The following is a 17,359-nucleotide window of genomic DNA, read 5'->3' as shown; positions in this document are numbered from 1 at the left end:
AAGCAGAGAGTCCTAACCGCTGGACCACCAGGGAATTCCCTCTGGTGTCTCAAGTCATTCCATGTAAGTGGCCACCCTCTCTATCATAAGCTTGAATCTCTCCTAGCCCAAGCCCAGACTTCAGTGAGGGGTGCCTCCCCGGGCACAGAAGGCAGACTGGGGAAGCAGGTGTGGTCTGCACAAGCCCAGGTGGGCCTGGAGGCTGGCACTCCCATAGGCCATATTGGCAGCAATGCTGTAACCCTGATACCTATGCCATGAGTTCACCAAGCACCTTCACATCAGTGAGCAGCCTGAGGAGGGTTATGGGTTCTGCTTTACCAGCAAGATGGATAATAATGTCCAAAGGGGCAGGGGCAGGATTAGAAGCAGAGCCCAGTTCTAAGAACCTGCCTAGTTCTAGCTCAGGACCCACTGCACAGAACCAGCCATGGAGACTGGCAAGGCAGAAACCTAAGCCATTTCTGGCACTGTGTCCTTTGCGCTGCCTCTAAGCAGAGTGAAGTTGTGAGAAGTGGCCTTCAAGGTTCTGACGTAGCTTTGCCACTGAGCCCTGTGTGACCTGGGACAAGTGTTTTGCTCTCTGTGCTTCAGTTTTCCTGAGTACACTGTGACTATATCACACTAGAGACTGCCCTTCCAGAGAGCTTGTGTCATGAGAAATAGGTCTGGGGACCCTCAGAGATGATGCCTTACTGCACCTCACTATCAAGGTGGGAGCACAGAGGCTCTGAACCCTCAGACACCTGGCCAGGCTCACATAGGATGGGGTCCCAGCTCCTCAATTTCTTGGGCCCCGCCCTTGCCTCTGCTCTACGAGAAGGGCTGTATAAAGCTCTTCTCCATCTAACGCATAACTCTCCTGGGTGTAGCTGGAGGATAGGAAATAAAACTTTATTGTGTCAGTTCAAAAGTCCCATGCCATCCAGTCCTCACGTCCTGTCTGTGCAGTGGGCAGGCTCCCCTGCACACCCTGAGGCTGGGTAGGGGTGGGGTCAGGCCCCGCTCACCTTCCCCTCCCCTTGCTCAGCCTCCAACCCACCCGAGTTACGAATTATGTTATGTCAGCAACGCCTGGCGCAGCATCTGCTTCTTCTGGGGTGTGAGGCGGGTGGGGAACTGGATGTCGAAGTAAATGAAGAGGTCCCCCTTCTTGGTGGGGTCCTCTGGCAGTGGCATCCCCTCCCCTGGCACCTTCTTGAAGTACTTGGGGCTGAGATAGGGGAGGATGAAAGAAGGGAACTCAGAGGGCACGAGAGCCAGACATCTGCCCCTGCTCACATAACCTCAGGCAGGCAGCAGTCACCAGCTTCTAGAACCAGTGGCAGGGGAGAGGAGACTGGCTTGTTCTAGACAGCTTGCTCCCTGGAAATCCATGTACACTGAGTCTCTGATTCCAGAGGATTCCAGGAATCTCATTTAGATGGAAACCAGGACAAGGAGGGAAGGAAAGTGAGCAGACCCTGGGTTGGAGTGGGGACTGCTTGGTTGCCAAGCTTCCCACACAGAGGACTGGGGAAGGGGCTTGGGGGATGCAGCTTAGAGTTCTGGAAATTCTAGAGGATGAAGACAACAGGGATTTCCTAACAATGGGGCCCTCTAGCCTCCACGATGACTTCATACAAGTAAAAAAGGCACTCCATTTGTCAAATGAATGCAGCCCACAGCTTGGCCAGAATGGGGGCTGGATTTCGATCCCTCTCACCCTCTTGAACTGGGTGCCACCTGAACAACTGTACCAGGCAAGCCTCTAAGGACCAGGAAGCCCTTCTTCCGTCTATTGGGGCCCAAGTAAATGGACTCACTGGACTATGTCATTGATGGGGATGTTGAGCAGACGGTCATCTAGGGTCTTCACCTCTACGGTGCAGCAGGTCAGAGCCTAGGGGACATGAAGGCCAAAAGTGGGAGTGGTCCCTATGTCCATTTTGTTTGGAAGGTACTTTATGAGACTATCTGATGCCAGGCTCTAAGCTGGATCTCAAGGAGACAAAAGGATATTCAAGGACTAACAGGTGAGTGAGCTGAGCAATTACCTGCCTTCAGGAGTTCACAGTCTGGGAGAAAAGAGTGACATTGATATATGTTATGATAGAGGGCGGTAAAGGGGTTGGTGGAGCCCAGGTGATCTGCCCACCCTTTGCTCCTCCACTGTGCCCACTTACCTTGCCCAAGGGGATGGAGTTCACAAAAAACAGGTTGTCATTCTCCCTGCGGAAGCGAGGGTGTAGCTTCTCTTTTACAATGAAGATGATGTCGGCTGGGATGATGTTGGGACCCTGGGCAGGGGAGGCCAAGGGGTGACAAGGACTAATTGGCTATGGACCTTGGCCAAGTTCCTTTCTCTATTGTCTCCAAATCTTCATCTGAACAACAAGGAGATTAGACCAGTTTTTTCTGGAAGGGCCTTTCCATTTTGGCCTTAGAAAGAAACCTACCCCAATGACTGCACACACCCACTCCCTGCCCATCACCCTCCCCTTGCCATTACTCTGCAGCCCAAGTAGCAGCTGGAGGGCAGCATACTGGGTTGGGGTCAGAGTACTGCCTGCAAGACTGTCCTGCCAAGCTTCATTAAGCCCCAGAACTCTGCTGGAACTCCTGTGGGAGTTCGACAGAGGAACAGAGGAATCAGACTGGCCCCTACCCACCAGGGCTTCCAGTCTGGGGGAAGCAGGGACACAGTGAATCCTCAAGACTGAGATAAAGGGAACCCAGCGGTGGCAGCTCAGAGAGAGGTCAGGGAAGGCTGCCTGCAGAGGGGAGCTTTAGAACTGGGTGGGGTTTTTTTTTAATTTAATTTAATTTATTTGGCTGTGATGGGTCTTGGTTTTGTGACATGTGGAATCTAGTTCCCTGACCAGGGATGGAACCTGGACCCCCTGCACTGGGAATGCAGAGTACTAGCCACTAGACCACTAGGGAAGTCCTAGAGGTAGGTCTTGAAGTGGGTTTTCAGAAGTAGGTGTTTCATAAGTGAGAAAGAGGCAAGAGATATGGGCAGAGGAATTCATCTCTCTGGCTCCAAAGATACCATCATTCCTTCTCTTTTCAGAATTTGAGGAATCAGCACGCTTTGGACAATAATTTTATATTTTTATTTAAATAAGTAATTTAGAAGTATTATAAATAAATGGCTTCTGAGTAGCTCCTACAGTTGGGCTTTACTCAGAGAAACACACAAGAAAATCAGGAAGGGTACTTCCCTACTGTCCAATGTCCAGGATTCCACATTCCCAATGCGGGGTCATGGGTTTGATTCTTGCTCAGGGAACTAGATCCCACATGCTGCAACTAAGACCTGGCACAGCCAAATAAGTAAATAATTTTTTGAAAAGAAAATCAGAGCATTGATGTTAGGACTGGGATCTTCTTTAAGCTCTGGTGCTCTTGCCCTGAGCAAGTCCCTTCTCTCTCTGGGCCTGTTTCTCACTCTGCAAAATGAGGAGAAGTCCTGGGTGACCCACTCACCGAGGCACTGTGGGAGGCTCTGTCCCTCAGAAGGGGCAATAGAATCAGCTCATCTCCCCTGCAGACTGGTCTCCCTTCCAGACAAGGGCTCCCAGGGGCCTCCTTCCTCCTCAGTCTTCCCATCACACGAACCCAGGTAACTGACCTTAGACAGCTTTCCCAACCCTCACCTGGTCCCCTTCCTTCTCAAAGGTGATACGTGTGCCCTGCCTCCAACCAGGCTTTACATCGATAGTGAGGATCTTGTCTTTGATGGTAGAGGAGTACCCATCCTCGTTCAGCACCTGTAGTGAGATGATGGGGAAGGAGATAGGCTCAGGATTTCCCAGCTGGCTTTAACACACATGAAAGATGCTCCATGGGATCTGTGCGCAGCTCAGTCTTCCAGCACTGGGAGAACCTGTCTGAGCCATCTCTACTCCCATCGTATTCCACTGGAATCAAGAACTTATGATTCCAGGATGGCAGGATATGTCATAGGGTGGGGGCCTGAGGTGCCAAGCATTCCCCATGAGTTGATCAAGGTCACAACTCCAGCCCTAGAAATTACATGGTCTTAGTGACTGACAGACACATGGTGAACACGCACTCACTTGCTCTCCCACCCCAGAGGCTCTGACCTGGAGCCTCTGGCAGATCTCTTAATCCCAAAGGGAAAAAAACGGAGGGCAACATGACTTGGCCTCTGCCAAAGCATTCCTCTATCATCCATCTATTTCCCAATCACATGCCCAGTTGGGTGCCCTCCCTCCATGGAAAGCATGGCTGCGGCTGGCATCTCCTCTGCTGGGCAGATGTGTGAGGGGTCTTGCTTGGGTGCCTAGCACAGGGCTGGACCAAGGGACAGGGGCCAGGATGGGGTCTGGGACCTGAGGCACTGAGGGTCTTCTTCAACCAGTCCCCTTTGGAAACATGTCGTGGCCCACCCTCCATGCCCACATGGCTCCTTCTTACTCCTGAGGCAAACACCCAGAAGAAACCTGCAGGGGACTGTCAGGAAACACCCAGAGGGCAGAATTCACAGGAGACTCCTCCCATCCAGAGCCTTCCCACTTTCCTCAGGGATGGGGCTAAGCTGAGAAGGGAAAGAGTTGGTCCCCATTAGGAAAGCACACAGAGGGGATTCCTACAGGAGGAAAGAGCCATGCTAAAACCCTCAACTATCCCTTCCAAACTTCAGATTCTATAATTCGACCATTCTAGGGCTCCAAATCTAAGATTCTATGCTTCTGTGAGACCATAGCTGAGGTCTCCACTTAGGATCAGGGAGGAGGTGACCAGTAGGGTTGGAGGGGATAGAAGATGGCTCCCAAGTACTCACCCTTCGGGAGATCTTAATTTTCTTGGTGCAGCCAAAAAATAGGTCCTCCAGGGACAGGTAGAGGTCTCGTTCGATTGGAGGATCCTGTTTCTTGACCCCTCGGCCCCGGAGCCCCCCAAATTTCAAGTCTACCTCGTTTCCTTCTGGATCAAAAAACTCTGCAGGAGGTGGGGAGAGGTGAGGAGTAAGAGAAATTATGTCCAGAAACTCAGATACACAGACTATCCCTCACCTCTTCAGTCCCCAAGTGTAACACCTAGCCCCCCATTCCCACCTCACAGACTTGAGGCCTGTTTGGCCAGGCCAGTGTGCTGCCCTTGTAATAGGGAAGCACCTTTGTATTCTATTACAAGGTAATCACTAAAGGGATATTGCTTATAAGCTTAAATTATACATAAAGGCCCATCTCTGGGAAAAGGAAATGGCTACCCACTTTAGTATTCTTGCCTGGGAAATCCCACAGACAGAGGAGCCTGGTGGGCTACAGTTCATGGGGTTGCAAAGAGTCAGATACAACTTAGCAACTAAACAACTGGGAACTCCGCCTCCCAGGTGATGAACATTAAGCTAAAATGCCTTTGCTCCGCTCACAGGAGACATGGTGACCAGGCTCACCTATGAATGACTGAAGGGAGGAAGAAATGAATACATCCTCTCCTAAGGCTGAGCGAAACTAGGAGATGTTTGACTTTCAGTTCAGTTCAGTCGCTCAGTCATGTCTGACTCTTTGCCACCCTGTGAACTGCAGCACGCCAGGCCTCCCTGTCCATCACCAACTCCCAGAGTTTACCCAGACTCATGTCCACTGAGTCAGTGATGCCATCCAACCATCTCATCCTCTGTCGTCCCCTTCTCCTCCTGCCCCCAATCTTTCCCAACATCAGCTCTTCTCATCAGGTGGCCAAGGTATTGGAGTTTCAGCTTCAACATCAGTCATTCCAATGAACACCCAGGACTGATCTCCTTTAGGATGGACTGGTTGGATCTCCTTGCAGTCCAAGTGACTCTCAAAAGTTTTCTCCAACACCATAGTTCAAAAGCATCAATTCTTTGGTGCTCAGCTTTCTTTATTGTCCAACTCTCACATCCATACATGACCAGTGAAAAACCATACCTTTGACTAGATGGACCTTTGTTGACAAAGTAATGTCTCTGCTTTTTAATATGCTAAGTTGGTCATAACTTTCCTTCCAAAGAGTAAGCGTCTTTTAATTTCATGGCTGCAGTCACCAGCTACAGAAAAATAAAGTCAGCCACTGTTTCCACTGTTTCCCCACCTATTTTCGATGAAGTGGTGGGACTGGATGCCATGATCTTAGTTTTTTGAATGTTGAGCTTTAAGCCAACTTTTTCACTCTCCTTTCACTTTCATCAAGAGGCTCTTTAGTTCTTCTTTACTTTCTGCCATAAGGGTGGTGTCATCTGCATATCTGAGGTTATTGATATTTCTCCTGGCAATCTTGATTCCAGCTTGTGCTTCTTCCAGTCCAGCGTTTCTCATGATGTACTCTGCATAGAAGTTAAATAAGCAGGGTGACAATATACAGCCTTGACGTACTCCTTTTCCTATTTGGAACCAGTCTGTTGTTCCATGTCCAGTTCTAACTGTTGCTTCCTCAAAGGTTTCTCAAGAGGCAGGTCAGGTGGTCTGGTATTCCCATCTGCTTCAGAATTTTCCACAGTTTGTTTGATCCACACAGTCAAAGGCTTTGACATAGTCATGTTTGACTTTACTCCTCCCCTTTTAGTTTAAAGGAAGGCTGAATTCTAACTCAGGCAAGATGGTTCTTTGGCACAATGGGTCCCACCATCTTCTTGGTCTCCTGACTTTGCAAATAAAGTTGCTATTCCTTGACCTAACAACCCATCTGTTAATTTATTGGCCTGTCCTGCAGTGAGCAGTACAAGCTTGGACTCAGTAAATCCTCAATTGCAGATCCAAAGATAACCATCTCTTGAGGCTCTCCACCGCTTCATCCTCCTCTTTAGACTCCCTTCACCCGCACTTCCCTACCTCCCATCCCCCCCTCCCCTCCCCCAACTCTGGGCAAGTGCTCCTCAACTCTGGCTGCCTCAGGAGTGGGAGGAGTGTCCTCTGGTGGCAGTGGTTGGTAGAGCCAGAAATGACGTGTTAGCTTCCGTGGAAGACAGGTTGCAGCATGCAGTCCTCCCTACCCTCCCCCAGACTTCATTTCTCCTCACGGTTCAGCCCAGCTCAAGACCACTACAGATCTCAGACTCAAGTTCCTATAAAGTCAGCAGCTGAGGTCCGGGAGAGGCAGGGTTAATCACTAACCAGTTAGAGAGGTCACCAATATGTCCCCAAACTCCTCTTTCCTCAACTTCTTCTACCCCTGCCCAGCTCTGTGCTGTACAATGGAATCTTATATGCAACTATTACAATAAATAAGGTAGATCTGTATGTAATATAATGTATAATAAGAGAATCTCTAAGATATAAGTGAAAAAAATCAGTGTAAACAGTGTGGTCCCATTTCCTTAACAAGATGAAAGGCTATATGAAAATAAATCTAAACTCATAAATGCACAGAATATTTCTAGAAGGATACATAAACTGTAACAGTGAGTGGCTACTTCTGGGGGAAGGAATGGAGGGCTGAAATTTATTTCTTTTTCAATAAATAGGGTTTTTAAATATATATATATATATGGGGCTTTCCAGATGGCTCAGTAATAAAGTGGAGAAGGCAATGGCACCCCATTCCAGTACTCTTGCCTGGAAAATCCCATGGATGGAGGAGCCTGGTAGGCTTCAGTCTATGGGGTCCCTAAGAGTTGGACACGACTGAGCGTCTTCCCTTTCACTTTTCACTTTCATGCATTGGGGAAGGAAATGGCAACCCACTCCAGTGTTCTTGCCTGGAGAATCCCAGGGACAGGGGAGCCTGGTGGGCTGCTGTCTATGGGGTCTCACAGAGTCGGACATGACTGAAGCGACTTAGCAGCAGCAGCAGTGATAAAGAATCCACCTGCCAATGCAGGAGACAACAGGAGGTGTGAGTTTGATCCCTGGATCAGGAAGATCCCCTGGAGAAGGAAATGGCAACCCACGCCAGTATTCTTGCCTGGGAAATCCTGTGGACATAGAAGCCTGGTGGCCTACAGTCCACAGGGTCGTGGTTGGACACGACTTAGCGACTGAGCATGGATGAGCACGCACACACACTATATATATATTTCTTAAAGTAAACAAAACTACTCAAAGAAAAGCATCTTCTACAGCTATATCCTTCCCTAGTAAGGCAGAGGGGCAGGCAGGGCCTCTTACCGTTAAAGGGGTTATCTCCTCCAAAGAACTCATGGAAAACCTTTTCTGGGTTGCCATGGAAGACGTAACCAGTTGTCCATGGGGTCTGCGATCCAAACTCCAGAGGAATTCCGCCCTTCAGACCCTCCTCTCCAAACTTGTCATAGATGCCTCTTTTCACAGCTGTGGATATGCGTCACCTTGAGAAGGGGCCAGCATGGGGGCTAAGAGAGCTGGAGGGCAGGGAAGCCAGAGGATATGGGGCAGAGAGGAAGAAGCAGGGTGAAAACAGCCTTATTTCTAAAGTGGCCATGGTCTGGAAGTCTTTAGAGGGAGACACTAGAAGTTAGGGATTTAATTTCACCCTGGGTGGACCTACGTATGGCCCCATAGCCCAGAGGAGAGATGAGAAAAACTAAAACTTGCTGGGGAGGGTTGGGGATTGGAGAAGAAACCGGGAGACTGAGGGTCGGGCTATTGAGCTGGCGTTTGGTTTAACTCAGTCATTACAGCTACTGTCTTATGTGGGTAAATACAGTCCTAGTGCCTTGAGCCTGTAGGATATAAGAAGTCAAGAGCTGCCAAATTCTAGAGCTTGGAAATCCTGAGAGTCCAAAGTCCTGAGAACCTGGGGCTGGGGAAACTTCAGTGATCTTCTGGCCATTCTCCTGCACAGTATCCACACAGCCTCCAGGACAGTGTTTAGGGAGCCCACGTGGGCACTGCACCCCACAGAGGCGAGGATCTCTTTCCCCAGGCTTCAGGTTGCCACAGCAGAGAGAGATTTCCCAATCACAGACCTCTCTCTGTCCCTTGGTACTTATGCTGTCCTCAGGGAGAGAGAGATTTGGCCTCTTGGTACTCTGGGAATAACTGGGTGTGTCTGCCTCAGCCTTAGCCTTCTTCCCTGGGCAGCAAGGATCTCACTTTGCATCCCTGCAGGGGACAGGTGAGGCCCGGGGAGTGTTGGGGGGCCCCTGCCCCGGGCCCTGCACTGCTGAGACTCGGGAAGCAGGTCAACCTAATCTGGGGGCTCTCTGCACCATGTCCTCCACCTTAGCTTGTGTCTACTTTGCTTAGATTCTGGGCCGGGAAGAGGAATGCTTGCTGTCCATTGGGCCCCCTCAGAAAGCCTGACACTCTTCTGAGTGAGGAATGACATTGAAGGAGATGGCCGGGGGGCAGGGCGGGGGGCCGGTTTGCAGAGGAGCCACCGTCACGCTCAGCCCCAGTCACTCACGGTCGCTCAGCACATCGTAGGCCTCTGCTATTTGCCTGAATGTCTCCACTGCACCTGGCTCAATGGATCTCAGCGGGTGGTTCTTAAGGGCAAGTTTCCGGTACCTAGAGAAGAAGGATTAATACCTTGAGGCACAGTCCAAGGCTCAGAGCTGGCTCTGCTGTCAGCTGCCTGCCATTTGTACAGAACCTGAAGTGGAAAAGCTGAGTATCTTTGGCTCCAAGTTTTCCTTTGACCCTTACACCCCTGTTCCAATGAAAACTCACACTGGCTTTTCGTTCTAGGTAATGTTTTCTTTTTGCCTCTTCATTTCCACAACTATTACAGAACCATGTCTTCCTATTTCCAGTCCCCCCCACCCCCACCCGCCCCCGACTCCAGTTTATTCTGTGTGCTGCCACCAGTTTGATTTCTCTCTTTTTTGTTAACTCGCCCTTTTAAAATGCTCCCTGACCAAGTCACTCTCCTGCCTGAACCCTTCACTGGTTCCTCCTTTGTCTTTTTTTTTTCCTTCAAGGAGTCAGGATTCAAATCTCATGCAGCTCCAGAGTTTCTCTCTTTTTAAAACAACAAAAACATTTTAAAAAATATTTATCTGGCTGTACTGGCATGAGAAATCTTTAATCTTCATTTCGGCATTTGAGATCTTTTAAATGATGCTTTCAAACTCTCAGTTGCAACATGTAGGATCTAGTTCCCTGACCAGGGATCAAACCTGGGCCCCCTGCATTAGAAGTGTGGAGTCTTAGCCACTGGACCACTAGAGAAGTCCCATAAAAACTTAAAAAAAATTTTTTTGGCCATACCGCACAGACCAGGGATTAAACCCAGGCCATGGCAGTGAAAGCGCTGAATCCTAATCACTAGGCCACCAAGGAAATCCCCGCCCTTTGAATTTAGTGTAAAACCCAAATGTCTCTAAGATTCGACTCCTGCTTCTCACTCGGCCCTTCTCACTCCCCTTCCTTGCTGCCACAGCCTCTCTGGTTCTTCTCTCCAGGCTCCGCACTCTGCACGCTGCACTGCTCATGCCTTCAACACTCTCCTGCTTTTACCCCGAATGATCAACCCTCTCCAGCCTCCTTCATCTCCTCCTGGCAAATATTTATTCATCTTTCCACATTCAACTCAGGGGTCCGCTCCTCAAGGATGCCTTCCCTGACTACAGCCTCCATTCTAGATTAGATTTCCTTTCCAGCAGCGCCAGTGCCTTTGATGCTGGTATTTAGCACACAGTGCTCCCGCTGTTTGATGGGCCTGTGAGTGAGTCCCTCCAGCTGCTGTGTCCAGTTCTGCGTCCTCAGTGCCTCTCACCAAGTGCAATGAGTGAATGAGAGACATGAACTCACCATTCCACAAGGCAGCCCCTTTGGCTGTGGGACCGCTCTGACTCTTGAGTAACACTTTTCTCTTCCTGAGCTGGGTCTGCTGTTCTGCAACTCTGTCTCCATCCACAAGGGTCACAGTTCTGATCTGGGGCCTTACAGATAGAATCTGCTCCACCTTGAAAGACTTGAAGGCAATTGTCACAGCCTCCCTGAAAGTCCCAAATCAGCCCTTCTCACTTGCAAAGGTTGTAGTTAAGTATGAGAATTGCAATAAAACTCTAACAGTGAGTAAAAGTAATGAGGTTTGAGAAGAGTTCAGTTTTTCATATAAACTTGAGGGATTTTAAGATGATTCTTGTGGCACCTGCTTTCCTGAGTGGGAGAGAAAGGGGTGAAGTCACAGCCTAGAAGTGGCAGCCTAAAATGAATAAGAACTTAATAGCTGGGTGATTATGAATCACTTTGGTACTTTACTTCATTATATGTTTAGTCTTTTGGGTGTGTGTGTGTGTCAAAATCTAGGTACTCCCATAACGGAGTGTCTCAAACAAGTGATTCACGTTTTAAGAGTTGTTTCAGGGAAGAAGGGTTAAAAACTGTCATTTAGAACATAAATTGTTTTTTTAATCACTCTTTATAAGACATGGTTTCAGATGCAAATAACTGCTCTGCATTTTCATCTCATTATCTCATATAATTCTATTTCAGTACCACAACAACTTTTTTTTTTTTTTTGAGAGATGGGAAGACTGAGGTTCAGAAAGGTTAAGTAATTTGCCTAGGTCCTACAGCTAACAGGTAAGAGAACCTAGGTTCAGACCTCACTCTTTCTAATGCTTCAGTCAGTTCAATTCAGTCGCTCAGTCATGCCCAACTCTTTGCGACCCCATGAACCGAAGCACGCCAGGCCTCCCTGTCCATCACCTACTCTCAGAGTCCACCCAAACTCATGTCCATTGAGTCGGTGATGCTATCCAACCATCTTATACTCTGTCGTCCCCTTCTCTTCCTGCCCTCAATCTTTCCCAGCATCAGGGTCTTTTCAAATGAGTCAGTTCTTCCCATCAGGTGGCCAAAGTATTGGAGTTTCAGCTTCAACGTCAGTCCTTCCAATGAATATTCAAGACTGATTTCATTTAGGATGGACTGGTTGTATCTCCTTGCAGTCCAAGGGACTCTCAAGAGTCTTCTCCAAAACCACAGTTCAAAAGCATTAATTCTTCTGCGCTCAGCTTTCTTTATAGTCCAACTCTCACATCCATACATGACTACTAGAATAACCATACCTTTGACTAGACGGACCTTTGTTGGAAAAGTAATATCTCTGCTTTTTAATATGCTGCTGAGGTTGATCATAGGTTTCCTTCCAAGGAGCAAGCATCTTTTAATTTAATGGCTGTAGTCACCATCTGCAGTGATTTGGGAGCCCCCCAAAATAAAGTCTCTCACTGTTTCCATTGTTTCCCCATGGAAACAATGCTTCTAATGCTTAGGTTATCTTTCTGCTTTCCAACTGCCCTTTCTCCTTGTGACATTTCCCTAGACATGTTTCACTGGCCAACCAAATGTTATGAACAGTGGATGACATCACAGACTATCCTGAATTGTTCTCTAATTGATTCATGAGTTTGTGTCTTATTTCTCAACCACTGTAGACTCTCTCCAGTTAGCTCACTGAGATCCCTTACTAGATGTGATCCATGGTAGGCAACAATAGTAGGCAAGGTGGCTGAATATTCGCTCTGCCGGTTGCTAGGCAAATGGTCCTGGGATAATAATGGTACCTGCCACTCAGGCTATTGTGAGGATTAAATGAAATGATAGAAGGTTCTCAGAACAGCATCTGCACAGTTCAATGGAGTGTAGCTATTGTCACTAGTCCATGAAATTATCCTAGATTCCTCCCTTTTTCTTTACCCCACAATGATCCAATTAATAACTAAGTCCATTCTCTCTTCTCTCTCCAGCTCACTGCCCTGCTTCAAGCCTCATCTTTTTGCCTTGATTATTGTGACAGCAACTGAAGGGGTCTCTCTCTTTCCAATATAGCTTCCACATGCCTTGTATGTCCCCTTTCGTAACATTCATCAAGCTTACTGTGACTTATTCAACATCTGTATTCATCAACAAAATTAAGCTGCACGTCTGATTCACAGTAGTATCTCCAGATGCTGAGACCACACTGAACCCACATAATATTCACCAAAAAACATTTTTTCAGAAAAATGTTCTGATTCCTGCCCCAGATTTCTCAGAAATACTACAAAGTCCCCGAGACTTGATGGAACTATTCAGAGATGGGATTTATTCAATACCAAAACCCCACGTGACAGCAGAATAAAATTTGTAACACATCTGGCCAGGTCACTCTCCCGTTCGCAATCATGTGGGTCTCTACAATATTAAGGGTAAAGTCTCCTTTGTTCTCACTTTATTGCTAGGAAGACCATGGTACCCAGGAGAACAGACAGGGCATAGAGGGTAAAGGATGATGAATTGGGAACCCTGACCCAACCCAAAGCCAGGATGTGGGTGTGCAAGAAGTAAGAGAAGGAACATGGTTTACCTTGCCTGCCCTAAACTGTGCAGGAAAGTTCAGTTTGGAAGAGATGAGGGTGAGGCCTGTCCCAGCACAACCCAAAAGCTTTGCTCTTACCCCAACTTACGCATTCTTGATCTGAGCATCTTCTGAATTGCGAGTGATCTGGAGCACAGAGTAATAATCCTGGCCCATGGCTGGCCGGTTGTCAGTCGGTGGATAGTCCTGACTCCAGTGGCAGGTCTGTTAGTCTGCATTCCTTGGTTGCTCCTGACAACCGCACAGGGGCACGCTGGGAGTTGTAGTCCTTCCTTCCTAAGCAAACCCCCTTCTCACCTGTGCCTGTAGAGGAGGGATTGAGAGAACTAGGACTGACTCTGTGAGCCTGATAAGAAACCAGGGTTTTTAGGGAGAGTAGAAATCAGTTTTAATTAAGTTTTCAGACCAAACAGATTTGGCTATTTTTCTTTTTTTTTTTTTACTTTATTTTGCTTTACAATAAATACTGTATTGGTTTTGCCATACATTGACATGAATCAGCCACGGGTTTATTTCAGAATGTTTTCAGATTTTCAGAAAAGGTGTGAAGATAGCATTCTCGTATGCCCCACACCAGGCTTCCCTTATCATAAACACATTACACAAGAATGGTACGTTTGTCAGAAATAATAACCCATATCCATACGTAATCTATGGGGGCTTCCCAGGTGGCACCAGTGGTGAAGAATCCATCCACAAACGAAGACGACACAAGAGAGGCGGGTTCAATCCCTGGGTCAGGAAGATCCTCTGGAGTAGGAAATGGCACCCCACTCCAGTACTCTTGCCTGGAAAATTTACGTGGGCAGAGAAGCCTGGTAGGTTACAGTCCACGGGGTTGCAAAAAGTCAGACATAACTGAGCGGCTGAGCACATACATAATCTATAACATAACTCCATACTTTATTCAGATTTCCTAGTTTTCACCCTAGTGGAAAAAACCCTAAGTTTTTTTTTCTTTTTTTCCTGTTCCAGGATCTGATCCAGGAAATAACATTACAATTACTTGTCATGTTTCCTTAGGCTCCTCTTGTTTACAGCTATTTCTCAAAATTTCCATGCTTTTGATGACTTTGACAGTTTGAGAGCATTGGTCAGGTATTTTGTGGAATGTCCCTCAATTGGATTTGTTTGATGATTTTCTTATGATTTAGACTGGGGTTGGGGTGCTTTTGGAAGGAAGACCACACAGGTAAAGTGCTGTCCTCATCACAGCAGGTCAAATGTGTGTACCATCACGACTTCTCGCCGAAGACGTTGACCTTCCTTGATCACCTGCTGAGGCAGTGTTTCTCAGGTTTACCCATTTCTGGCTTGTACTCTTTGGAAGGAAGAGTACATAACCCACCGTTAAAGAGCGGGGAGTTCCATTGCACCTCCTTGAGGGCAGCAGTGCTGTTTTCCTCTCAGTCACCCACACCCAGCCACCAAGCTCAGACCATTTTACCTCCTAGACACCTCTCGAGCTCCTGCTCTGCTTGTCCTTCTCTTAGCCGTGGCCTTGCTTTGGCTTTCTTCTCTCAGCAAGGCCACCACGACTTCCTTCCTGTCCTGCCACCTTACCTCTACCCTGCCAAGACCTCACTCCACTGACTGCCTGGTTAATCCAAGCTGTTCATCCTGGCACACACTCTGTGATCTGCCCCCTCATACTTGCTCTTACCTCTCACACCCACCTGTAGCACCAGCAATTGCCCAACTAACCATTCTCTCTCTCATACTCACCTGTGCTGCCACCTCTGCTCAGACCCTCCCCACCACACCCACCAGGGACCCTGGCTTCAACCCAGATATTTTTTTCTTATGAAATAGTCTGCATGCACAAGAGTAGCATTAGAGCATTTGTTATTGAAGGACAGTTGCCCCTGTGTTCCCCTCCCTACTTATCACTCTCTTACTCTATTATTATTGAGTTGGCCAATAAGTCTGTTCAGGTTTTTCCAAATTATTGAAGAGAAAAACTAGAATGAACTTTTTGGCCAACCCAATACTATGCCTTGTATCTGGTGGTGTACTGGTAAATGGTTAACAGGCTTGCCAGAAGGGGAAAAAAAAAAAACCGCCCTGAATTATAGCACTCACCAGTTCCTCTCAGGTTGGCACAAGCCATCTCCACATACTGCTGCATGCTTCCCAAACATATGTACCTTTTCATACTTTTAAACTTTCTAGAAATGGTATAATCCATGCAAATGGCATGTTGGTGCATGTGTATGACATCTTCATAGTGGCTGTTTAGCACTCACTGCTGATCCTGAATATTTGGGCATGTGTGTCAACTCTGCAAGATAATGTCAGTTTTCTGATGTGGAGATTCTAATTTACAATCGCAATGTAGTAGTATATGTGCGCTCCTTTTTGCTCCACATTCTCACAATTCTTGGTGTCAAAGTTTTAAATGTTTGCTGATATAGGTGTGAAATAGCATCTCACTGTGGATTTTAATTTGCATTTCTTGGTGGAGGTCTTTTCATTTTTATTGCCAATTTTTTTCTTCATTGTGAAGTGCCTATTTACACCTTTTGTCCATTGTCTTTCTGGGCTGTCCTTTTTTAGAAAATTGATTTTTTACTCTTCATGTTTCTTTGTTGATAATATAAAATACAAACCCCTTCCACCTTGGAGCTTGTCTTTTTAGTGTTGTTTTTTTTTTAAAGGGGTAAAATTTATCAACCTGTTTCTTTTGGGTTATACTTTTTGTGTCTAGTTTAAGAAATATTCCCTATACAAGGTCATAAAGATCTTCACCTGTATATTCTTCCAAAAGTCCATTTGACTTTTAAATCTTTAATCCACTTAGAACTTATTTTCCTATATATGGTTCCATGTGGGTTTTTTCTTTTTGATATCCCATTGTTTCAGAACCATTCATTCATTCAACAGTCTGTTGTTTTCCCACAAGTCTGTGTGACTGCTGTGCTAAGTACAGAAATCACCTAAATGTATGGTTTGTATCTGGACTACTGCTGTGGCTCCATGGGTCTGTCCCTGAGTCAGCAGCTCGCTACAGCCCTTCCTCTTCTCCTCCTCCTTCCTCAGGAGTAATTTCTCTAGATACTTAGCCTCCTATTCCTCTCAAAGGGAAGTGTGTTATTAAGAAAGGAACTAATATCAGTCATACAGGGAAAGAGAGGTGCTACATTTTAAAACTCATCTCTCATTGTGGATGGAAATTCTTGATCGTTCCCTGATGACATTTTGGATACTAATGACCGAAAGAACTCTCCTGGGTCCTCTGAAGCCACACTACTACAGAGGAGGGCCTGCCTCAAAGTATTATAGAACTTTCGTGTTGTTTGAGGCAAAAGATCTATTTTAGGTATATTTGGAAGTGACAAAACACACTTTTGGAATTGGGTCAAAGGACAGAGAAATCAACTAGAAATCTAAGATGTAAAGGATAGCTGTTGGGGGAGTTGAGTGGTCAGAGTGACCATATCTTGATGTTGCTGAGCTCACATGGCATCTGTGTGACTTGAAGGAGGTGTACTTAGTGGCCCCAAGTTTAATTTTACTTGAATAAATGGGAGTATTACTTCCACCACTGAGCTGGTGCGAAAATATTAAATAAAACTATACAAAAGCATGTATCACATGGAAGATGTTCCCTTAGCTCTGATGCAGCAGAGTCAGAGCCAAATCCTGTTAGCGACTGGTTTTATGACCTTAAAACAATCATTTCTCAGCTATAGTTGTCTGCTTGTAAAATGAACATACAAACATACATACAAACAAATATACATCATTGTCTGCTTGTAAAATGAAAATGTGGAATTACTCTTTATATTTTTTGCATTTCTGAGCTTTCTCATGGATTTAATTTGCATTTTTATTTAACTACTAATATTGAACATTTTTTCTTGGGTACTGGCCATTTGTTTTACCTTTTTTTTTTTCTGGTTATGCAGCTTGTGGGATCTTAGTTCCACAACCAGGGATCAAACCTGGGCTCCCACAGTGAAAGCACTAAATTATAACCACTGGACTGCCAGGGAATTCCCTGTTTTACTCTTATTACCAAAAAAAAAAAAATGTTATTAAACTCAGAGGGTTGGGGGAAGGCTTTGCTTTATCTGGGACTGGCTGAATGGAGAGGAAGAAGGAGACTCTAGAGGAACACCAGCTATGCAAGAGCTGTGGTGAAAGGGAAGGA

General features: G+C 46.7%; 1 protein-coding gene across 1 annotated transcript; it reads right to left on the bottom strand.

Annotated features, from left to right (window-relative positions):
• Positions 1–1,059: 1,059 nt before the first annotated feature.
• DNAJB13 (DnaJ heat shock protein family (Hsp40) member B13) lies at positions 1,060–13,362 on the bottom strand. Its single transcript, XM_052653252.1, has 8 exons — positions 13,295–13,362; positions 9,301–9,404; positions 8,082–8,243; positions 4,793–4,950; positions 3,642–3,755; positions 2,166–2,279; positions 1,806–1,882; positions 1,060–1,213 (listed from the first exon to the last, which is right to left on the bottom strand). The coding sequence occupies exons 1-8, from the start codon at positions 13,360–13,362 to the stop codon at positions 1,060–1,062; spliced, it is 951 nt and encodes a 316-aa protein (XP_052509212.1).
• Between the last annotated feature and the right edge of the window lie 3,997 nt (positions 13,363–17,359).

Source organism: Budorcas taxicolor, chromosome 15, assembly GCF_023091745.1.
Source record: "Budorcas taxicolor isolate Tak-1 chromosome 15, Takin1.1, whole genome shotgun sequence".
NCBI classification, from domain to species: Eukaryota; Metazoa; Chordata; class Mammalia; order Artiodactyla; family Bovidae; genus Budorcas; species Budorcas taxicolor.
Note: the sequence above shows the minus strand (reverse complement) of the source record. Positions and strands in the feature narration are given on the sequence as shown.